This window comes from Bacillus rossius, chromosome 3 (assembly GCF_032445375.1).
Source record: "Bacillus rossius redtenbacheri isolate Brsri chromosome 3, Brsri_v3, whole genome shotgun sequence".
Classification (NCBI taxonomy): domain Eukaryota; kingdom Metazoa; phylum Arthropoda; class Insecta; order Phasmatodea; family Bacillidae; genus Bacillus; species Bacillus rossius.
Window position 1 is genome coordinate 74,651,113 of NC_086332.1, and position 25,937 is coordinate 74,677,049.

Sequence of the window (25,937 nt, forward strand, 5' to 3'; positions counted from 1 at the left end):
GTAAAAATATCCTTAATAAAATATTACTGCTTCATATATTTTAATAGTTTTGAAAATTGTTGTACAAAGTGTATCTTCATATACTTAGAAATAATCAACCCTTTGTGTAGATTTTCATTTACCTGACTTACCCTATATTCATACTTACTGTTTCTCTAGGACATATGTGCCACTTGACTTATCAGCAATTAAGTTATTAATAACCTATAAATATTACCTGAAACCTTTGACCACAAAATTTTTTATATGACCATTTTTAAGTGCAAGGGTTGAAAAATATTGTTTGAATATAAAAAATAATTGCATAACTACTTAAGTAGGCATAATATGTAATTTTTTAAGACATTAAATGCTGGATGCATTAAGTTAAAATCATTTAGAATATTTTTGTTGCATGGAATATGAGAAAATGTTAAATCAATTTTTTTTCAAATATTGGCGATCATGTAGGATGTTATGTTAAAATGTTACCGTAGTTTATAGAAGTTACCAAAACATTTCCAGAATAAATAGGTAGGTACTTCAAAATTAACCTATGCCTTAGACTGTGCCATAAGGGATTTTTTTACATTATTGATGATTATCCATTACATACAGTTTAACCAGGAATGGCATATGTCTAAAAAATATTTTAAATAGAGTAGTGCGTATTTTGCTTCAATCAGTAATTAATGGAGCTATATGTGGTGAGCCCTTGGGTTTCAACCTCAGGGTACTTCCATGGCTGCTCGATCTCAACGTTTCACGTTTCGACTGGATATCAGTCTCATGTTTATTGGTTGGCTCAGGGTGTACAGCAGCCTGCTAGGGCACAAGTCGAGCCTGGGCCCAGTGAAGGCCCTCCTGCAGGAGGCAGGGGTGTCCAGCCAGGCGGACACGTGGTTCTGCCAGGGCCGCACCACTCGCTGGTACGTGGCCTGGACCTTCGCGGCGGGCTGCGACCTGCAGGGGGCAGCGGCGCAGACAGCTGGCCAGCCCGCCAAGAGGAAGGAGAAGGCACCGCTCGCGTGGACCGTCCCTCGGCCCGGTGACCCCGCTCGCCACACCCTGGCCGTCGTCGGCGCCAGAGTCAAGGAGATGCTGCAGCAGCTGCAGGTAAGACATCGCCCTCACGTTCCACGCCCGTCCTGAAAGCTCTGTGGTTGGAGCTACTAGGCCCGGGGATCCATTCATGGCTAGTGGGGGAAAATTACTTTACTGGGTTTGGGACTGGGTGATGTATTGTTCTTTTACCAGAAGGCAGCGTTGAAACACTGCAGAACCATATCGCCTTGTTTACCTCAGTCACACCCAGGTTTTTGGCAGATGATTGGTTTCCAAGGTGAAAATTTTTTTCATCTGAATAGTAATAGGTACTACGAGTCAGATAAATATTTTGTATTTGTAATGTACTTAGCAAACAAAGTTAACTTTATTTATTGGGAAATATTTACTGAACATGTTAGCCTGGTCTTATAAAAATTTAAAAGATTATTTGATTGTCGCTATTCATTAATGGAAAAAAAACCCATGCAATAATCTAAAACCCATTTATAAATGAAATTTTTTTTACAAATTTGAAAAGTCATTTATATTCTTGTTGATTATAAAATACTTAATATATAATCTAATTTATTAGACTTTATACAAAGCATTCCCTACCTGGTACATTAATTAAATACTTGTCAATAAAAATATCTTACAAAATTGTAAATAAATATCATTTTTATATATGATGATATTGAAAACTTTAAAATAATAAATTTTTACAAGATTGAATGGAATGTTGGTAACTTTTTAGATAGTTTTGAAGATGTGTGCGTTGCCTTATATTTTAATTATACTTTAATTACTAATTTAGAATTCATTTGGTCTCACTTCAAATTGTGTTTATATCATAAGTTTTCTCATAAAAAAACATTGGCTTATATTTGAGACCTACCGTATTTAATCGCATAATGTCAGCACATTTCTTTTTAAATACTTGAAATGGAATTTTTAAAAATCAGCATAAAGTCCGCACCAGACAAAGCAACCTTGGCCACCCCTGAAAGGCACAGTTACGGGATGGAAATTTACTGACTATGTCAACAATGCTTTGACCTTGAGTTGTTTATTTCTCCGGAGCGGTCGCTGAGAGGGTTTGTAGCGTGGTGAAACCGTCCGGACTCAGAAACTCGCACTCTACTGCACATCTGCCTGCGACGTCACGCGAGTTGCAAGGGGATGGGCTATATATAGCACAAGGGACAGGGAAGGAGACTCACCAGCACCGGCTAATGCAGACATTAGACATCTGCCCCGTGCCGTTAGTGGCCATCTCAATGAAAGATTAAAAAAAATATCTTTCCACGCAAAGCGTTTATTTTGTGTAGGCTGGCTGCGGTTTCTGAACGTAAGAGCGGACACGCTAGTGAGAGAAGGAAAAAAAATGAGTGGCGTCTTCCACTAATCGCCGGCACTCAATTATCTCGACACCTGTCACATTTCTCACGTCCGCTGTGGAGGGTCGCCAGTCACCAGCGCTCTGCGAAGTAGTGTGCCGCCGTTAATATTTTTCAACTGGGCCGAGAGAAGGGTGCCAATTTTACAAAGCAGCGATTTTACTAATGCAATCCGTGGAACCGCGAGCATACGTAAAATCAGGGTACTAGTAAACTAATTATGAGAGAATAATTTTTTTACTCTACACAAAACATGTAAAATTTTGAGGAAAAAATTTTTTTTCTGGCTTCGCCTCGTAATTTTTGAACCTTATTTTTTTTTGTCAAAAATGTAGTCAAATTACTGTGGACATTATGCGAGTAAATACGGTACCTTTCATTCTAGTCTCACTTACCTTTGAGGTTGATATAGATTTGATGTGGTATTATATTCAATGTTGTGTTACATTAGATTATTTTATATTGTAGGGAATTCTATGCAGGCCATTTTGAATAAATGAATGGATAGGATGCTTAACCCTAACCTTCAGCGTTTACCATAACTCACTTTTTTTTTAGTACTTATTGTATGTTTACGGATTTTGGTGTACACACTAAGTGTTGGAGATCCCGATGTCTTAACCAACTGTACATACCTGGCAACCGTTAAAATTCTACCTTTATCTTAAGGTGGTTGCCGGGTTAGGTCCACGACATGCAGAGCTTATGGTGTTAATGAACCATAATGTTAAACACAGTGGTGTATGGACTGGTAGGGAACGTTTATCTTTAATATTCTCTCTTTGAAGTCACATAGAGTTTTGTTACTGATACGAAGACTGCACACTAGTTTGGTGCCTAGTGCATAGAGGCTAAGAGGCGCATGATGGGCAAGTCAGTATCACTCTTAGCACCCCTGGGCTTTTAGAGCTCGTTTGCGCAGCCAGGTAACCTCCTTAAGTAGTGCAGTATTTTGATGCAGATTAGTATGCTTGCAGATGAGTGTCAGGGGTCTGAGGAACAATGACAAAATCCAGTCATACCAAGTAACTGCGTTCGACAACACCTGGTCTAACCAGCGCAAGAAGCGAAGGGCAGCCGCGCACGTTGACAGCCCGAAAAAAGACATTCCGGCACCTGCCACGGTCACGGGTGACGGGCGACGGTCCCCTGGATGTCCAGATGCAAGATGTGACGGTGCGACGGGTACTGGAGAGGGAACTTCAGAGCCCACAGATTCGGCTCGTGACAAGATTGCTGCAGAAAAGAATGCCCCGTCCACCCAAGAAGCAGATGCCAAACAACTGGAGGCAAGTGGCGGGGGAACGACCGGTCTCAAGAGGCCCGTAGAGGACATGATCAGTTTGAGCAAGAAACTGAAAACGGAGGCCGTGGGCTGCCTGTTGAGAGCTGGCGTGGCAGTGGTCAGGAATGGTGATGACATTGTCCTGGAGTGGTGTTTCTTGGAAGGTGCCGGCGGGCGAGAAGCTCTGCACCAGGTCTTGCAATACTTCAAAAATAACTTCAAGCTGTAAGTACTGGCCACAACTTAAATAATAAATTTTTATTTGTTACAGAAAAGCATTTTTTTTGACTTGGAATACAGGTCATGGTAATGGTTTTTTTTTATAAATTTTTTTAGTCACAGGTTATCGCGTGTTTTCAATGTTGAAAAAATTTGTCAGAATTAAATTTCATCAAACAAAAATTAACAGGATGGTATGCTGGCTGATCTTTATAAAATGAGACCCTTAGAATGTTCATATATTTTATTTTAAATTAATTTTACCCTGCAGTAATACAAACAATAACTTTTGGTTCTGACAACTGTTTACAACATCTGCAGTGGAGCAGAAACACTGATATTAATCACAAAACTTTTTATATTTTGTATAACACATGCCTCAAAGCACTTCAGTGTCACTAAAATAGTGAATATAGTGACATTCCTGCCTGTTAAAGTGACTTTAAAGTGACTTCAAAGCAAAAAAAATGACCAAAAAGTGACTACAGAAATATTATACAATAATATTATAGACTACATAAAACCTTTAAGAAAATATATAATCGATAAAACAATAAGCTAACGCCTAAAAAAAAAAAAACGCACATTATGTACAGTTATTAATTTAAATCCTTCCAAAAAAAATCCAAGCGAGAGTCCTTAAAACACAAGATTATACAGCAGTGCCATTAATAATTGAAAATATATATTAACTTACCTTTTATTTAAAAATGATCCATTGCATATAAACCTTTTGATACTCAAATGACAGTTCTTAAAACACATTTTACAACAGTAACATTAATAATAGAAAAATGGATACTTAGTAGAGGTAGGTATAGGTAGTTCCTCCTGCAGGAGGGCCTTCACTGGGCCCAGGCTTGACTTGTGCCCTAGCAGGCTGCTGTACACCCTGAGCGAACCAATAAACATGAGACTGATATCCAGTCGAAATCAACATCAGTCGATGAAATATGTTTGAAGATGGTGACATGATATATTTTTTTCCTTTCTCACCAGTATCTTACAGCAATATGAAGTTCCTTTTTGCCGGCATTATTTGCAGTCTCATCATAGCAAATGCTATAGTATGCCCCTGCCAAGTCATCCAACAAAAGTTTCTGAAAGTAAGGGGCCAAAGCATCCAAAACGATCGATTAAATATTTTCTCATTTTTCACACAGTGAAAATTATTCAAATGGTTTTAATTTAATGCATCCAGCATTGAAGAACTTAGAACGATTTTTGTATTATGTATACTACCTTAGTTGTTATTTTTTATATTAATTTTTACTTTGGACTTAGGTTTGGATAATATTAACAATGTTTAAAATACATTTAATCAATTAATAGTAAGAAAACTTAAAATATTTTAGTTACATCACTTCCCATTCTTACTCTAATAGTTCCTTACATAAAGAATATTTTAGCTCAAGTTTTTGGATCATGTTTATGATTCTTTAATAGATTATTCTGGATTTGAGAGTATTCCCACTACATTTTTTTTTTTTGTCTTTCAACCCTTGTTATTTCCACCCCTTGAAGAAATTGTTGGCAATATAAACATGAGGTAGAAAAAAAATTAAGAAAGTATTCAATTGTGTTCATAGTGCGTAATTTGTAGAAAATATTTTGAAGTTTTACAGTAACAAGAAAGTTTTTAACATGGTACAGATACTATCATTTCATTTTTTTAATTCTCTCCGTGTTTTTTATCCACTAGCGGCAAATCGGTGTATAAAAAAATTTTCTGACAATGGTCTTAGATAAAAATTACATCTAAGATTTACAAACAATTCAAACGGATTCGTTGACATGCCTACTAAGAGAGTTATAAATTTCTTTTGTCCTTCAAAGCTTCTTTCTCCCCCCCTCCTTCCTTTTCATTAAGAGTTGGTTGTATTAAACATTATTTTAGAACATAGTTTTTGGTATTACTCCTACGTTGAAATGGAAGCAATATTTGTCATATGTTGTAAGAAATAACTATTTTTCTGTTTTTCAAAAAACGTTGCCCATTTATAGCCGTTGGGTGGAATTAACTATTTTGACCGATATTTATCATTGCCATTTTTTATAGATTGGTTTGAAAGTTATTTGTTCAAAATTAAGATAGCTATTGGGTCCATAGAAAATGAAATTTATATACTGTAGCTATATAAATATATAAACTTTTCAGTTACATATGGTTTTGGGGTTATGGACAATGGAGCATAACATTATATAATAATTTTCCAGTAGTCAAACCGTGGCAACATCTAACAATAGGTAAAATAAAAAAAAACCATGTATGGTTTTTATTTTTTGCATATACGTAATATTTATGGTTTATATGATATCTATTTCCAAGTAAATAATTATAAAGCGTTCATATGAAGAAACAATTTACGGCATAACATATTTATACAATCGGAGATATTCAAAAATAGGGCGACTGTGTTGAATGCATCAAAAAATGATTATGCACCTCACTGAAATACTGTTTTACTTTGGTAACGGTTGTTTTAGTAACGATAAGTATTTTCCGGCCAAAGAAATTTGTTAAAGTAATAATCACACATTAGCGTTTTTATATGGTTGTTGTTATTATCCTTTTCAACTAAATTTAGGGGCTTCTCATATTAGACTGATTCATGTTTTATGTTCTATTGCTTGGAGAAAAATCTCATAATAAACAATAAATTATCCATAAACATCTTCACAGCTGAAGTATTACACAAAAATTAAATATCCAAATTCAAATACTTTTAATTAGTTTCAGTTCATTAATATGTTAGCTGAGAGTTTTTAAAACTTTTCTGAGACTACGGGTATGTGTTTGTAAAACAAAAATATATTTACTTAATTTTCAAAACTGTATAGGTATATATTACCCATAATTTTCTTTAGTTATCTTTTTTTCTAATATATAAAAAATAAGTAATAAAAGGATTTTTTCAAATTATCATAATTTCTTAGTAATAAAATATTGGCTAAAAATGTATGGATTCCGAAAACACGTGTCTAAAAAGTGTCTTATAAGATACAGCGATAGGAGTAAATCTTTTGTGAAGTGTCTGAAGATATGGCTATGCACATAAAATTGATTTTGTGAAAAATGTACATAAATTTAACAGAAATATTTGTAGAAAAACTAGTAACTGGGTATTACTGAATTAGTTAGTTTCCATCAGTAACAAATAATTTTTACAGAGTTAAAACTTCTTAAGTGGCTAAATGAACATTACACCTAAATAAAACACGTTGGTTTTAAAATGTAATTTTTGGTAATTTCATATAAAAATTTAAAATAATAGTGTTCATTGCTCAATTAATATTATACATAATATAGAATCATAAAATAACAAGAGAAACCAGACCAGTATGCTAGCCTTTAACGAACTGAAGACTTTAAATGAAGAACTGTCTGCCTCGCACCTAGCCTGAGAGGTTGGCACAAGCTCATTTCCATCTCCCAAGCACACTGTTGCGTTGGCGGGGAGAGGGTGTGAGTGACCTTCCTGGAAGGAGCTGGCAACAGCAGCCTATCTCCGCCAACCCACGTGTCATCCGCTCCCCCCTGCTTCCCCCCACCAACATCATGTGCTGGTAGCTCGCTTCCTCAATGTTTCGATTACACAAAGTGATGCTGTCCAGGGGCTCCCACAGGATTTTTTCCCAGGAAGGGGGGGGGGGGGGGGGGGGGCAAAGTCAGTTTTTTCATAATTTTATACTCTAAATATAGAAATTAAAAATTATTGAGGCAATTTTTAAGGAAATCTGTCTGTTTATTAGTATTCTTCACATCATCATTAATTATCACTACAGTTGTTAATATGTTATGTGTAATTTTCTTCAAATTATATGTGAAACATTTTCCAGTCAAACTCGCAGAGGGGGCAACTGCCCCTGGGTACTGCCCTCCCCCTTGTTGGCAGGGCCGTAATTAGTGTCTCTAACACCCGGGGCATGAATGGATTCATGCTCCCCCCCCCCCCCTTCCCACTTTTTTTTTGCACATACCACACCATTAAAGCGGGGGGAAAATGGTGCTATTTAAGCATTTTCCATACCTACATGTAACAGTTTCTGTGCTACTGTAACTTCTATGCATGAACCCACTATGTCCATAAAGTAGTCCGTATAATCACTAGACTTGTTCATTAAATATGTTGAGACGTTATATTGTAAATCAGATTAGACATTCCTGGCATGCAAGTTAAAAAACTTTTTACCAGTTACCAGTTGTAGTAGGAATTACAATGCAAGCGATTTCAGCGCCCTCACAGCTTTGCGCCCGGGGCGTATGCCCCGCTTGCTCCCCCCCCCCCCCCCCCCCAGTTGTGGCCCTGCTTGTTGGCACCACTGATGCTGTTGCTTTGTTTTTCAGATAGAGTATCATACTCGCTGACTTTTTTAAAGAATTTAACTCAGTCAAAAGTGCAGTCGGGCCCTTTAAGTAATTAAATGAATAGCCTGAAATTTATGATACTTTGAAAATTATATCTCATCATATAACCATCTTTAAGGAAATATTTAAACTTTTGAAACCATAGCGCCATTAAGGTCTTGAAAATCTATAATATAGTTTTTGTTTCACAATTTTATCACAAAAATTATGTAAATCGCATGAGTAAATGTATTACATTTAAATTACTATCCCACCACCACAATGAGTTTGGCTGAAGCCCGGCCTTCATTATTTTAATACTATTTAATTTAATTTAATTTAATTTAACCGATAATATATATCCAGAATATTTCCTCTTTTTAAGAACTTAAACATATTATGTTAAACTAAAAGTATAATTTTGCCTTATAATTATAAACTGGTGTTACAACTTAATGTGACTTAATATATATATTTTTTAAAGTAAAGTTGTTCCAATAAAGACAGTATACCACGTACGTATCAAAGTTCTCATTTAATGTTAATGTACACCTCGTAGAAAAAATGTTCTTTGTTAAAAAAGTAGTAATATGTATACTTAAATCTATGTCGTTTGAGCACTGTAAGTTTGACATGAATATATTTCTTTAACAGTTACAGTTCTTTTAACACGTTTGGATTGGTATCACACAAGATCTCTAAATTTCTAGAGTATGCCACTGTACTACTTTAAGTTGACTACCACAGAAGAGTTATGAATGTTTGATTTATTTCTCAGGTTCAGTTTTAATGTATGTGAACATAAAGTCAACCAACCTAATAACAATAATAATAATTTTAATATCGTTCACCAGTGCAATTGCAAGAGGATGCTACAAAGCATAACTGAAGCTTGCTGGACATACAGTTGCATTATTTCTCAAATATTATAAATTATGGTAAAATACGTCTTCAGGGATGACATGCACATTTTTAGAAGCTTGATATATATTTCTATGAGACAAATCTGACATAATATTGAAATATTAAGTGATTTTGCAGACCAAGTCAAAAAATACGTGTTTTGCTGTTAGTCTTTTTTTTAACATGCTAATTCAATATTCCCAGATAAATTTTTCAATACGTTAGTCAATCATAGAAGTTACTCAAATTTTAAAGATTGAAACATACCGGTTATGAATAATCACAGAATTTCTAGTCCATGGATACATATAGTATAAAAGCTAACATGATGTTTTACACAAATTTTCAGTACAATAATATAAAATAAAATTATCTGACACAAGTGGATATTTATTTACATGAATTGCACCTCAGTGAATTTTTCATTGTCATAAGATAATATCCGAAGAGGTATAATAAATATAAAAAAATTCTGGTGTAGATATTTCATTCATTTTCTCTTCGTTTATGCTATATATATAAAATTTAAATTTTAGTATGAATTCTGTAGTGATGTTGTATTATAGATTATACCTAGTAAATATTTGTATATATTTTTTAAAACCTTAAAAAAAATAATGAAAAATCATAGCCAATCTATTGCTGGCCCGAATGTTATTGAATCTGGTAGTAAAATATGGCAGTTTTCCGTATGGCACAATTTCGCCTCACCTCTTCAAAATAGACGGAAAAGTACCATACTGGAAAAGTACCATACTTAAATATATAATTTATAGCTGCCACAAATGTTTCTGAATCTTATAGTAAAATATGGTAGTTTTCCGTATGGCACAATTCCGCCTCGCCTTTTTGAAACAGGAGGAAAAGTGCCATACTTTAAAAAGGACACGTGCTGCCATCTGGCATCATTTGAGTTAACCTAAGAAGCTGTTGGAGTTGATAGCGCTGTCTACAGACGAATTCTCCACACTATTCTGAGAACAGAGGCGTTGCAGTCATTCCATGGAGTGTGTAAAAAAACATGGCACAATTCCGCCTCGTCCTTTTTCAAGTATGGTACTTTTCCAGTATGGAACTTTTCCACCTTTTTCGAAGAAGAGAGGCGGAATTGTGCCATACGGAAAAGTACCATACCAGTATGGTACTTTTTCCCGCCCCCTCTACGCTCGCCTCTTGTCGGCAGCCTCACATGCGCACACACACACTTGCACACGGGGCGGGAGGTTTGAAATAGGGTGGAGAGGGGTGGTGACGGCGTGAGGCACATCGGGCTTAGGGAAGGCGTAACCCTGGTCAACGTTAATATTAGTAAATAATTGAGTACTTTTCATTGTATAAATAACCACAACTCCTTAAGATAAAGCCATTAAGAAACAATTAACAAAAATAACTAATGGCAACAAGAGCTGCAACTGCTTACGTTTTAAGTTCCAATAAATTTATTCATTATTATTTTGTTCAACTTTTATAGTAAACAGAGAAATATAAAATATTTTGTTTTGCATATCTCTTTATGATTGGTACAATTAATTCCATACCGATACGGTAGATACATGCATAGTCAAATGTATCAGAAGCTTTGTGAGGTATAGGAAATCAAACTCTTCGACAACAAGTACCTCAGCTGGTATTTAACATAAAATTATTTTTTTTCCTGTGTGATAAGCACTAGCACATGTAGTAACAAGAATTTCTTTACAAATTGTGCCTGGGGTTTACGTGAAACAACTAGAGATTCACTGCATAATTACCGTATATACTCGTGTATAGCGCGCCCTTTTTTCCCCTCAAGTAAAGGAAAAAAATAAGGATGCGCGCTATACACGGAAAAAAAAAGTTTGGGGGGGGGGAGGCGGGGAGGAGTGGAAGTCGTTAACTGCCGGGTGACGGGTGACGTTTCTGGCCAGCCCCCACACATACGCACAAGCAACAAGGCTTCTCTTTCACACACAAACACGCACACGCACACGCGCGCGCAAGCTCGCACATCATGGTCTCTTGTTTATTTTTAGACCTCCCCCCTTTACAGAAAGCCAGCTCAGAAGCTAGTAAAAAGAGAGAGAGAGAGAGAGAGAGAGAGAAAGAGAGAATGTTGTCACCAGTTCCCCCCCCCCCCCCCCCCCCCCCGCCAACTTCTTCGCTTCCTCCATTCCTCACCGGTGAGTCATATAGTTCTCCGCGCCAGCTTAGCAACGTAGCGCGGCACGCCTCCCTCCCTTCCTCACTCCCGATCGCCCACGTACCAGTTGTGGCGATATAGCGCTTCATTATCTTCCGTTTAGACAGCAGAGTTTATGTATTTTCCTGACGCATCACCACACATCAATTTAAATAATCAGGTACCACAAAATTTTAGTAAAATTTATTTATGGGAAAAAAAAAAATTTCAATTTTTTTTTTCTTTGGAATTAGTTGCAAAAATCGTGGTGCGCGCTATACACGAGGGCGCGCTATACACGAGTAAATACGGTATTAACATGGCAAAGGAACAAGAACAACACAGAGTTAATGAAACACAGCTTTTAACTTCACTCACTTTATTAAAGCCACGAAGTGCATTCAAACTTCTAACATGTAAACAAAATTTACTACGTACAAATGACGTGACTACTGTTCCATAACAACCTGCCCATATGAGGCACTTAACTGCAGGAAAAATCATATCACCTTCACATCTTACGCTCTACAGTATTTAGCCTGCTTCAAGTTCAAACACAGTTTCATTTCTAGTTTCACAACCTACAACTCTCAAACTGTGGTGTTCTTTAGGAAACACTTGACAGAATACAATTTTTAATTAATTTCACTTTACAAAAATTTGCAAAAAATTACACAACTTATTTCAATATGGCAGATAAAAATGCTTCCTTAGACTACCACATAACACACAACCTCACTGCGGCACAAAACCAAAGATTTTTTTAGGACACGGTAACAACCAGCGTACAGTGCTGGAAACTTCCTGCAAAAAAATTTTATCACACAAAAGTTTCAACTATAAAATTCTTTGTAACATCTGCTTAACAATATTATTAATGCAACAATCAACAGTGACTAGTTCATAAATCAACAATTTTAAAGATAAAAATTATGAATGAATAACAAAGAATTCAGACAAACACTAAACAACAGTATTGTGAGAGTTCGAGGTGTAGCACCATTGCTTGTTGTTGCCTAGCACTTGGACTCCTCTGATTACTCTTCAAGAAAAGTTGTAAAAAAAAAACAATAGTAAGAACATGAACACAGAAAAAAACATCTAAACATCACCACATGCAGTGCCACACACAACTCTTCCTCACGTATAGGCGTAACTGATTGAGACACTCCACTTAGCATTTGAAATTTCCTGCAACCTGCCAGTATTTCCGTAACTCAATAATGTTTTAGTTGCACGGTGGATACAGAAAGACGTAGTTTTAGGAATATCCTCGATACGGCTACCTCTGAAACACTTGACTAGGTTCAGCACAAAACATTTTTTACCAGCAAAAATATTTAGTAGACATGCTGCAGAACTTACTGAGCGTTCATAACACAGTGTAACGCCACAAGTTACAGGAAATCCAAAGCAAACCAATCTCACCCAAAGATAATTTTGAAAGAGAAGGATGACATTCCTCACAAGAGCAGAAAGGCATGAAAGCAAAATAACATACCTGGCAGCATTTCACACCAATTATTTTTTTTTTTTTTTTTCACTTAGGGAACTTGGGATGCTCTTGCATCATCGCAATGGGTCTGCTATGTAGCTGAGGATGGAATGTCATCTATACGGGCCATATATGCAGTTACTATTCTTTGTGTGGAGGCTTTCTTACAAGAACATGAAAAAAATCTACAAAAACTAAAGCATAAAAATAAACTATAACAGTTCTGAACATTCCAACTACTTCATGTTGCAACATACGCACTTGCTACAAAATCGGGGACTACCAACTGAAATGTCTATCGGCAAAATCTGCACTGCTCAAGGAGAAGGGCTTATGCATGTCCACGCGAGAACTGGGCACAATGTCGCCATGGCAACGGTGGCGTGACTTGCAGACAGACGTGTTTCCAGCTTGATTCCTTGAAGGACTTACCACAATTGTGGAGTCAGCTTTCAAGAACATGCTCACTTTCATTCCACAACTACCACACCTCAAACTAAGTTATTACAAAAATCCACAATTATATACAATGCAAAAAAAAAAAAATTGTAGGCCTCGCAGAATTACTGTTTTCACAGTTTACAACATAGCATTAGCTCTAGTATTTACAAGAAATGCTGTTGTCTGAAAATTAGTCCGACTATCCACAGCACTCAAGCGCATATTCATAAATCTTTTTCAGAAAGTATCGCAAACAACTTATGACTTCAAAAATTTAAATTACTAAAAAGTAAAGTTAACACTTTACAAGCATTCAATCCAAGACTTGTTTTGATTCTGATTTAACTGAAAAAAGAAAGAAAGAGCCAATATTATTTCACCACTTCCAAATGGTAAGGTATGTGGTATGACGTACAGATACTGGATAAGGTCTTTACATCTCGCACGTTTGGGACTACAGTCATTCTGAAATATTGAACGTCAATGTAGTTTTAACTGAAATATCAAAGAAAAAATAATATACACAAAAAAGTGGTCTATAAAACAAGTAGTAATATGCTTATCTATATAAAGATAAAAATACAGATGGGCATTAAATCTACTTCAAAAAATCATTACAAAAACTAAACCAGTGAAATTTAACCCGCCAGAAAACAAGAATAACTGTACTGAAATGAAAAACCACACAACAATAAACTTTGAGCTAGGCCTGTGCAAACACTAGTTTTTTTAATTTTAAGTTAATATCAAATTCAATGGTTAAAATATTTGCAATGGCAAATTGAATTGTGAATATTGTTCTCAGCGAAGCTGTATTACACTCATTTTACAAAACAAAGGAAATAATCATTTAACATTTGTAATGTTTGAACTGATGATTAAGAGATTAACAATTGGGTCCTATTAATAACCTCATTTAATAAAAAATTAAATAACCATGTATATTATTAATATTGAACATTCATAAAAGCAAATAACATGCCATATTTTGTGCCCACCTAAGTAACCAACTTGATTTCGGCAAAACATATACTTAAAAAAAATTAAAAATAAAAAAAAAAATTACGGCTTTTTATGTGCAACTAATGCAAAGCTTCACATCAGACAAGACACTTTGCATCACAACTAAGCTTCAAATAAAATTAATACAAAATTTCCTGGAGAAGTAAAATAATAAAATTGAAAAGAGCTTCAATCAATTTGCTTAGTTGAAGCTTTGCACAGGCCTACTCTGATTAAACTAAAATGTCGGCATGCAGCATGCGACCTAGAGTCTAAGTCATCAGCCAAAATCCACCCAAAACAATTTGAACATGAATGGCTTGAAAGGTGTCAAATCACAGACTGTGTAGTTTGCCAGACTAAAGAGGTTTCACAGTTTCTTTTTAGGAGAGGAATAAAAAGAGCTAGGTTGATGATTAGTTACTGAATTATGGCAGATATGGAAATTAGCTGAATTCATTATTAGACCTAACAAGTACAGACAAGATTTTATGGTTTTGTTTGTGGTCTAATTTCATTATTGAAGTACAGGATTTCTGTGTTGTAATAAGTACTCTACCAAAATAATGGTAAAATTTATATGCTGCATTTTTACGATAAAATAATTGTGTTACATTGGTATAAAACAGATATATTAAAAACAATAAAACAAATTAAATTATTTTTATGATCCATGCACATTGGTACAAATTTTTTTTTGGAAATAATAACAGTCCTCGAATTTCAAAAATTAAAATATTACTTTAATTTTAATTAAGTTTTGGTTAAATTCTACTTAATTCCATAATTTAACTAACATTTTGGTGCTTTATGGTGTATTAACTTATAATAACTTGATGTTCAATTTTATTTCGGTTTTATCGCAATTTATCATATAATCTTGTCCCTACTAATAAGCTACATGAAATAATTTTCATTGACATGTGAAACTGAACTCGGCAGTGTGCCAGTGCAAATTACAATAATTTATTTATTTTTTAGTAACAGCTGTAACTGCTGCTATTAACTATTAAACTCATCTTTGTTCCACCTTTGGTTTTCAATTTCCTACACATGTCGGCTAGTTTGTCTTGGAAAGCTCACAAAAACCAAAATTTCATTATATGGCACACAAAAACTAAAATTTCTTTATTTGGCATACTTATAATGACACCTAGAAAGTACAATTCTGATGTTCCTGTCTGTACTGATGATTATGTATAGGCCTGCTGATTTTCAAACAGCGTTTAAAATAATGGGAAACCAAAGAGAAAAACATTTAGTGATACATACTGAAGCACCAAGAATTTGAAAAGAAAATAAAAAACTGTTTTAAGAACAATTAAATTATATTTAGGTACTTAAAATTTTACTGCTATTTGCCTGGAATGTTACCTAGAAATTTCATTATTTCAATATTTTTTCATAAGTTCATAACATTTATAGAGTTGAATACAATTATTATTTCACACAATTGTTATTGGCAACTCAAAATTTTCTCATAAAATAGTTAAAGCAGCCAATTCAAATGAATGCACATTTTAATAGATACACAGACACATACACATAAAAAAAAATATTATTACAATAGTAGTAGTCTAAAAAACACTTATTCATCTGTAACTGCTAACAGTAGTAAGAATAATCATCATAAAAAAATGAAATTGCTACTTAAAAAAATTTATCAGTCTAGTCACAATTTTTTTGACAAGAAACTAATTTTTTCCTTGATATGTTTTTAATACTTTAATCTAAGATAAAATCATACATATGAAGAAGTTTGAAAGCTACAAATTGATCTTTCTTCATGGTATGGCCAAATCGTAAGGACTCATTAATTAATGCATTTTCCTTTAAATTTATTCCGATAGCTCTCCCATTTGTTGGGCCACAAATCTTCTCATTAGATAAAAATTTATTTTCTAGCTGTATGAGGATACCAAGTGATTATAATTATTAAAACTTCCATGAATTTTTACAGTTCCACTCTAACCTCAGTAAATTAAATCATGTTAATAAAAAAAATCCTATTAATACTAAGTGTTTTCACAGTCCCTAGTAGGGATGTTACCGATGCATTGGCAAGAGATATGAACCGGCCGATTTCAGGTAAATCACCGATTCTCAAAGAATCTGATAACGACCAATTTATTCCGATTCCGATTGTAATAGTAATTTATAGATTTATACTTTATACAGATAATTTTTTAATTATAGTTCAGTACATATTTCACTACGATACCCAGATTTATATTAACCGAAACACTCAAACAATTACCAAAACCTTATAAGGCCGAACAATGTTATTTTTTCCAGCGGTAAAAAAACCTGTACTGCAATGATAGCGTATAATTATGAACACTAAAAATGAATACATAAAATATTTCATTTTAAATAAAAACTAATTTTACGAATTGCACGCATGTTAATCTGTCGTTTTTTTGCGTGCAATTAAGGTTAATTCTACTACAGGTTAGGAACAAAACGGATTGTCCAATGGGCGAGTTTGACACGGGAAAAAATTCTGTCGCTAGGTGCGCTGGCATAGCAGCAGTATATTTTGTTTACTATTTTTATTAAAAAAAAAAAAAAAAGCCCGGCTCTGGTGGTGAGAATGAGAGGTAAACGCGACGGTAAGTCAAATATGTTAGTTTGTTTGGTATTCAGTTGAATGCGTTTTTATTGCGGAAATTGTAATGAACAATTTTTCCATTAAGAATATACAAATTCTAGAACTTTTTTTGTTGCTTTTGCGTACGTGAAGAAAAACTATTAGTTTAGCAGTAATTTCTTGCAGATGTGTTGGTACTACTTTTTTTAAAGCAATGTTAAGGTCAATTCTACTACAAGATAAAATTTACGCTTTTCTTATTCTGAATTTAATATGAACTGACAAGTTATACACAAATTAATCTTTCAGTTTGAAATTAATATGCAAGAGACCGCCATGAAAGCATTAAAACTAATGAATGTGGTGCTTGGATCGAACAACACTGCTATCTAGCGGCGAAACCATTTAGTGTGCCAAACTTATAACATTGATCTTCCTAAAGTAAATAATTCATGTCAAAATTATATCGAAAGCTTCCAATGTGAGGTGCTGTTTGAGTGTTTGGTTATAATTAGTAAATGCGATGGCAAAGAGTATTGTTTGGAATTATTTTTCCGTTAAAGCAACTGACGAGTCGATCGCGATTTGTAATTTGTGCGAATGTTGTATTAAGAGAGGTGGAAAAAACAAACTAACATTCAGTACCACAAATCTTCAAAATCACTTGCGAAGGAAACATAACATCATCATTGTTAAAAACCGTGTTGTGTCACACACTAATCCTATATCAAGTTCACAAAGTGAAGATGATCCTGGCATCCCCAATTTCAGTGCTGGTAGTAATGCACAATTATCATTTTCCCTTTCATCTTCACGTTCCACTGTAACTTCAGCTCCAGGAATAAATTTGCAGAAATAAGTAGTAAAAACTGCTTCAGCTTCATCACCCGGAGTTCTAAGGCAACCAACATTGATGGCCATCATAAACAAAACAAAGACATTTGGCAGTAGTGATCCCAGGAGTAAGGCAATAACCAAAAAATAGCAGAAATGGTCTGCACTGACAGTCAACCATTTTCTGTTGTTGAAGATATCGGTTTTCATTTCCACAGATTAATTTCCCATCTAGAGCCAAGATACCATATGGTAACAAGGCAGCATCTGGCAAATACTGTGATACCAGCTATGTATGAGAAATTGAAGTGTCAAGTCATGAATGAATTAGCAAGTGCAGAAAACATCGCAGTAACTAGTGACATTTGGACATCTGTCCGAGGACAAGACTACCTTAGTGTTACAGCCCATTTCATTAAAAAAAGACTGGGCACTCACAGAACTTGCTCTGGAGGTGATTTTCTTTTCGAAGGTGCCTCACATACTGCGGCATTGGTTGTAGAAAACTGGGAAACTGTGTTTTATAAGTGGGGGCTCTCCAACAAAATAGTTGCCATAGTAACGGATGGTTCATTTTATGTTGGAAAAAAAAGCTTGGAAATTTTATTATTATTATTCCAAATTTTATGGGAGTATGTAGGCCTTTGCGAATATTCGAAAATGAAAACTAATCTAGAACTCGATGACGATTACTAACAATCTGAAATTACGAATTTTCATTTGCTTGTGAATACTTGACATAGTGTATCTCGTGATTTGTCAAATACCGACATTCACTGCTAATTAGTCATTTGTGCACTGTAAATACCCTTTTTTGACATTTAATGGAACTTCATAATCAAAAACACGAACAAAAAGACATTTAAAACATCCGAGTATTAAAAACTTTTTTTTTGCCACTGTCTCGCTAAACAGTAATTAAACAACTGTTTAACAATTCAGACCACTGCATATTTGTCATTCTAAACTCGAAAACAAAATATTATTTGTATTCTTTTTGTCTCATGCATCAGATGTGGAAAAAAAATAATAATTTGTCAACAACCATAGACTACAACATCACAAAACACGGACACTCCACTGAGATGGGTACTAAAAGAAGTAATCATTATAGTTTCAACGGCGTGCAAATCGATAGCTCTGAACGATCTAACACCTTGTGATACAGCAGCAGCTTACTTGCTGTATGTATCTATGACAAAACAACGTTGAAACTCAAAAATATATTTAAAAAAAAAGTAAATAATGGATTAAGATTCCAAATGAAATTATCAAATATTGTGTTTATAATATTGCAGAACTAATATACAATTTACCTGGTGAAAATTCAAGAAAAACTAAGGTTTAAATATGTAAATATTAGCTCGTTCAATCATTCATTTGGGAAAACAGCATTAAAAAAAAAAATTCAAGGTTTTTTGTAAAATAAATTGCAGAGGATTTCACGGTAATTTGAAGTTCGCAAAAATTTTCTAAATCAGTTTGTAGTGTAGCAAGTTGTGGACAATACTGTGAATAGAAACTAAAGTTAAAGTTTTGTTCGGAAGGTTAAAGTAGGTTAAGTTAGCTGCATAATTACAAAAACAATTATTTCATAATTAAAATATTTTAACAAATATTTTCCATATAATTATTTAAGGTGATTTAACCAACCTTTCACTTTAGAATTATTCGTCTAATTTTCCAGAAGATGTTGTGTGAAGTGAAAATTTTTTTTTAGTGGGATTGTAATTCCCTTTCTTACTAATCTAATTTGATTTTCATATTCATATTCAATTAAAACTAAAAAAAAAATGATATTAGCACCGGCCTAGTAGTATGTCATTTTGTAGGTAATAATCTATACCTTTGCTTTATTCTGGTGTCTTAAACCTTTTAAATGAGAGGAAGGAGAAAACCTTTTTTAGCCTTGGTTGTAGTCACCCTAAAATTTATTTTAAATTTCCCTAAAAATTATATATGTACATATATAAATTTGTTGTAGTAGAAACTAGTAAGCCAGTTTTAACTTTATTTAAATATTATTAAAAAAAATTATATAAAAACTGTGATGAAATTTTGTAATAGTTTTGTTAATAAACACCTCATTATTGCAAAGTGACCAAATTATGGTCCCTTCAGGTTTGACTGTATTAGATAATATTAAGTGACTATGTGTCGAGAAAATTTAATTTGAAACAAAATGCAAGTGAACTATTTACAAAATTTACACAAAATGCCCTAAAACCATAGACACAAAAAAATTTAAAAAATAACCAACATGGTACGAGACAGATCCTTAAAACTATTGTATTTATAACTTTTGTTATAAAAAAGTAAATAATGAAAGCCACACTGAGAAAAAATCATTGATATTGCTGTCTCTCTTATCACTTATTTTCCCTAACAAGATACTTTTTAAAGGAAGTGCACTGCAATAAAATAAAAGGGAAGGGGTTAGGAGCAACTGCAGGAATGTAACAGGACAATTCTGTACAAAATGAATGAATAGTACTGTAGTATTACAACATCCATAGAAGAAACCGTCATTAGGAGGGGCAGCCAATATGTTGAGCTGTTAGTCCAGTAACAAGATTCTCGTAGCCTACTGCAGACACGCATATATTAACACTTTGGGCTCTCACAACTTTGAAATATGTATGAACTAACCCATTTATAGACTCAGCAATAAATAATATTGTATGGAATATTGATTTACAATAATACAGAAGACAACATCACAGCAAGTAAAATACTATTAATAAATCATTAGGAAACCGGAATGACAACCAGGGAGATTCTAATCGCGATTTTAAAATTAATGGTTGGTAATAATGGCAGATCAAACTAAGTGGTTTATTATATTCAAACAATTAAATTTAATAAATAATAATTCACTGAAACTTTTTTACTATCATTAATGAACTATACTTTTTGGATACCTTGCAAAAACATTTTTTTTTAAATTTAATCCTAACAAAAGTATAAGTTTTGTTGATTTAATTTATTTTTTCCCCTAATTTATGTGAAGCTTGCTGCTGTTATTTCACAACCACAGAAAAATTAATGTTTCCCAATCATTTTAAATTTTGCTACTAAGAACTGGCTACAATTTCCATAACTGCATTGACTTCAAGAACCGAACTGGAAACACACTGAATAATATTTCGCTGGACTGCACATCACTAGAAAGACTTCCACTAAACAGTGCAAATGTCAGTGGCTTCCACGGGCCATTCAGCTTGACTTTGCCGTCGCAGTCGATGACGCACTCTCTGACTGATCTTCTGATGGCGTGGGTGAGCTGTCTTTCAGCTGCCTCTTCTCTATCTCAGCCTTGAACGTTTCTATGTCTTGTTGGCTGGAACAAGGAACAACCAAATATGTTGCATACAATCATCCCAGAAAGCATAGAAAAAAAAATGTTATTTATTCTTTTAAACCTATCAAATCATTGATACAAACCGATATATCTATCTCTCATTCTCTCTCTCACTCAACCACTCAGTAACTCTCTCACATATTTACTCATTTATTCTATCATAATATACTCTCTCATACATTTACTCATTCACAAACGCACTAATTCACACACACACACTCTCTTCCTCACTCGCACATACTCCACATACTGCTGTTGACCAGCAATTTCATACCCAAAAAGCAATGATCAGTTTAAATTACCTACTTTTAGGTTTTGCAGTATAAAATAAAGCATGAGAGATTCATAACACCGACATGATGTGAAGGTTTCATGTTTAGGTATGAGTAAAATCATGTTCAAGCTAATCAATTTTCTATAATGTTATAACTCTTTCTCTTTCCTATGCTCCTGCATGCTACAGCATCTAGCATTGCAAAACCCTGTCCTTCTCAGCTTTCACGAGTGTTTTAGAAAAGAATTAATGTAATTTTTTGTCACTCGGAGGTATCTGATGGTTATGTAAGTTCAAGTTCATTGAGACCTAATTTTGTATTTATATTTTATTGTTTGTAATATTCTTGTTCAGAAAAACCTTTTAAGTATATTTTTACTGGTTTTCACCTTTCTGACTAGGTTACTATTTATGATTTTCAATGTTTTGTTTCATTTAAATGTTCTTTTATACTTATAATTTTACATATGTATTTCATAGAGTGTAGTTGATGTTTCTAGAATGTATGATAGTGGTTTAAGTAAAAGAAAATAAGATAGAGGCGCTGAAATGATAGACAATACTTTATCACATCCAGAGTTAAAGAGACAGAAACGTTTCACTGGACAGTGGAAGAGTTCTCTGACCAGGAAATAACCGAATACAGTCAAACCTCTATCTATCGTTTTTCAGGGGACCAACAAAAAAATTCAGTAGATGCGGACATTCAATAGATGTGGACTTCACTCTTAGATTTTGAAAAAAATATTTCAACCTCAAAATTAGTGTCAGAAATATATCAGTTACTTGTCACTAAAGTTTAATCATTTGAAAAAAAATAAAAATGGAAGCATTTTACTTAATTCAATTTACACTTGTAAAAAAAAACATACGCACAATAAACCTACATGGAAATTAAAGTCTTTTTCAATATCCTGAAGTCTGAAATGTTTACTCATGCCATCAAATATAGATGTGTACTGAAGAAGCCGATTTTGCCAATATTTAGTTGAATCTGCATTTCTGCCTACTTCCGATACGCTTGTTAATTTTCGGCCGATATTACTGAAAAAACATGAGAGACTGCCATAACCTAAAAATCCACGAGTACCCTTTTCATTTTTCGTAGTAGTACTGCATTCTTTCAGATCTCATTATTTCTTCGCAAAATGTGCTAACCGTACATATAAAAATTTAACATGCTTTTTTTTTCAGTAATGTTCTTTAATTGTAATATGTCTTAAATAAATACGTACATTACCATCACTGTAAATATACATCTCGGTTGTTACGGTAACTATAGTGCAAATGTGGTAGCTATCGTGCTTCTGTAGTATTATGGTATCAACAAAGAATCTGTAGTTCTTTTTATGGTAATTATCGTAAGATAACAATTGGGTTTGTACTGTAGTTATGGTACATCATCCATATTTCTTCGTAAGTTGTTGTTCATTTGTCTTTTCTTCATGTTTACATGCTCCATTACTCGGCTGCAGATTTAAGGTGATTTTTACTTATACAATCGTTACTGTTTTTATGACGGTTTCTGTCTAAGATATGGTTATTTCTGCAAAATATTTATGGTTAAACGAACATTTATTATAATTTATAGTGACGGGACCACATATTTTGTACGATCAATGCGGACATAACGATAATTCGAACATCGGTACAAGCTGACTTTTTTAACCTTAGTTGTATGGCAATTTTGGCGGGACCGTAGAAAGTATACGATAAACACAAACAATCGATACATGCGAGTTCGATAGATAGAGGTTTGACTGTAGTAGTTGTAAGAATAATAATTGTAGTCAATAGGAAGGCAGATTTCCTGGGGAAATCCCCAGTTTGTACTGTATTGTGTTTTTTTTTGTACTGTGCTTTGTTTCATTGGTCATTGTTTTATTTCCTTGCGAAGAACAAAAAGATAACATTCATTTCATCTCTTTTATTTGAGAACTAACATTTTCGAATCATAGACAGAAATTAATGCCCAACTACCTGCAACAGGTGTTGAGATATTCTTCAAGTGTTTATGTATGTGCAAGAAACACTCGTCATCTTAGCTGGGAACAATTGTGACTTGTCACAAGCAGCATGAATACTGTCACATGATATGACATGTCATGTAAGAGTAGCAGACTGGTGTGATTACGGTACGTGTGCCCTGTGTACTTGGTAGTAACCTGATCTGCACAAAGAGGATGCCGTTGATGACGTTGAGCATGTCGAGAACACTGCCCATGGACGGGGGCTGTATCTGGATCGGGGGGAGGCTGGCTCCGGGCTTGCCCGTGTAGATCTCGTTCATCTTCTTCTGCAGCACCACCGCCTGCGAGGTGAGATGTCTCAGGCAGTCAGAGGACTCCCGCGTCTTCTCGTGGTTCTCCCCCAACTGCGAATAAACACCACTCGGCTTCCTGAGTAACTGCTCACGTTAACACCACGTCTCCAATAATCACTATGGCAGAAGGTTAAGGGGGGAGAGGTTTGGATATTTTACAAGTGTTTAAAACTGAGATTAACACTACCAAATTAACATCTTAATGCTACATTACATAAAAATTGTTACTAACCTTTAACATTAACACATTACGTGATAACCGTTACAGTTAATAACAACAGGTTGGATAATATAAAGCTCAGAAATCCTGCTGCTAGGTGTAAATTTGTTAAGTCAATATCACAAAATTATTGTAATTTTGTAACATTAGTTTTAAACTTCTTACTAGATCTCAACAATCTAGTTAAATCTCTACCACTAAACAGAATCTCCGACTGCTACAGTTATTATAATACTAAATACCAAACTGGTAATTCCGTGATAGGCTTCCAGTTAGGTAACTTAAATTAACCAACCATCCTTACTATTTTATTGTATTTTTAATGTAGCTAACTTAACCAAATATTCACACCACTTCACAGTAATTTTTATGTAGCAACCTAGCCAAACCATTCATATTTTACAGTAGGCCTACTACAATTACTGTATCTAACCTTACCACTTTTAACTAGGGTGAAGAATACAAATTTTAAGGGAGTAAAAGCCAAAAATGAAGAATTGATACCAAATTTTAGACTTACATATTGTACCGTTACGGTGCATAGTTATCTTACAAATTGTGCATGTGATTCATTTAATTATTTTTATTTGCTACTCCATGGTTGCGGTCAAAGACAACCATGTCTATGTGTACATTATTCTTTGGAAAGGCTTGTTTATGAAAAAATAAGGTGGTTGCTAAGGACGCTAAAAAGGAAAATGTATGTAATTAATGCCGAGAAGATTGAAAATAATATTACTAATCCTATCTGTTGGGAAATACCAAAGGAATTGACGTAGAGTTTATTTAAGAAACAATGTTCGTATTGTAAGTTCATCCCGCTGATGTGGTATGTGTACTTTATTACATTTTTTTTCGTGTTCTACAAGATTCAATAATTATATACATTTAAGTAACAGTCTAAAGTGAAATCGGTGATATTTTTAACAAGAAAAGCTGACAATTAAATATAATTTAAAATGAATCAAATATTTTCTGGATAATATGTTTTCTGTTGAAAGAAGTCAAGTCATTTTCGGCCCCCATACGTCTCGTTAGAAAGAACTCAAGAAATGCTACCCTGAGATTAAACTATAGCCGAGGAAATATAACAGATTTACCGTAAAAAGAAATAATAATTGAAATTGATAGATGTCATAATCAAACATAGACATCATAATTAAATATTCATTATATTTAATTAAGAACAATTGAGTGTTATGTGTCCGACCTAATCCGTGTACTTGATCAAAACTCAGTCTGGTACAGGGTAGATCCTATAAATTATATATTGTAGTGATACAATAATGGTAATTCAAATATTAGCTTTACTACCTAGTGTAAACATACTAATAATTCTTAAATTTGTATTGATTATTTTATTATAAAATTTGTCTATGGATCTGGATACATAACAGTGTGATGTAAATACTCAAGGAACATATACACACATAAAAATTTGTCACTACAACGTGGGGCTCGATATTAAGCCAGAAAGTGATTTGATTTGGTTGATAGTTATTATTCTTTTGTGTGGTATAACCCACTAAATTTACTATGTCTAGACAAACTACCGCCGGATATTGTCTGCGAAATCGATCTGAAATGCATCCTGATAACAAATTAAATGTAGAAAAGCAATCATCAAGTAGCGAAAATCTGACTGCAAATTCGGATCACCTAAGTATAGTAGATAATGTTAATGATGTTGGCATTGACAGTGCATTGATGACACAAGGGGAAAACGAGGAGGTGGAGCGGCCGTTGTTGAACGAACCAAACTTATCTCACGCTTTTGTACAGCCAGATGCATTGTTAGAAAACAATGATATACTGTAGTTAACACTCAACACCCTACATTATATGAACAATTTCAAGGTGAAGATACCGAAATTAATGTTGATGTTGGCAGATCTATTACTGCAAATAGTGAGTACACACGTACACCGGTAATTACCGTGGAAATATTACAACAAGTGTTGGCTAGTTTTAAGTCAGATTTTCAATCTAGCCTAGAGTCTGGTTTGAACAGCGTACGATCTGATATAAATGGTTTAGAGGTTAAGGTGAGCAGTGGTCAGT

The 25,937-nt window shown here is 34.2% G+C and overlaps 2 protein-coding genes across 6 annotated transcripts in view; one reads left to right on the forward strand and one right to left on the reverse strand.

Annotated features, from left to right (window-relative positions):
* Positions 1-3,983, forward strand: part of LOC134530905 (U6 small nuclear RNA (adenine-(43)-N(6))-methyltransferase) — a 31,895-nt gene extending 27,912 nt beyond the window's left edge. For both annotated transcript variants that reach the window (XM_063366205.1, XM_063366204.1), the window contains exons 6-7: positions 789-1,095; positions 3,401-3,983. In XM_063366205.1, coding sequence (XP_063222275.1) covers positions 789-1,095; positions 3,401-3,937 — 844 coding nt within the window. In that variant the 3' untranslated portion in view covers positions 3,938-3,983. The remainder of the gene's footprint in view (positions 1-788; positions 1,096-3,400) is intronic.
* Positions 3,984-11,698: 7,715 nt separating this feature from the next.
* Positions 11,699-25,937, reverse strand: part of LOC134530906 (clustered mitochondria protein homolog) — a 216,767-nt gene continuing 202,528 nt past the window's right edge. For all 4 annotated transcript variants that reach the window (XM_063366208.1, XM_063366207.1, XM_063366206.1 and 1 more), the window contains 2 exons: positions 23,499-23,707; positions 11,699-21,038 (listed from right to left, as the gene is read on the reverse strand). In XM_063366208.1, the coding sequence (XP_063222278.1) occupies positions 20,915-21,038; positions 23,499-23,707 (333 nt within the window). In that variant the 3' untranslated portion in view covers positions 11,699-20,914. The remainder of the gene's footprint in view (positions 21,039-23,498; positions 23,708-25,937) is intronic.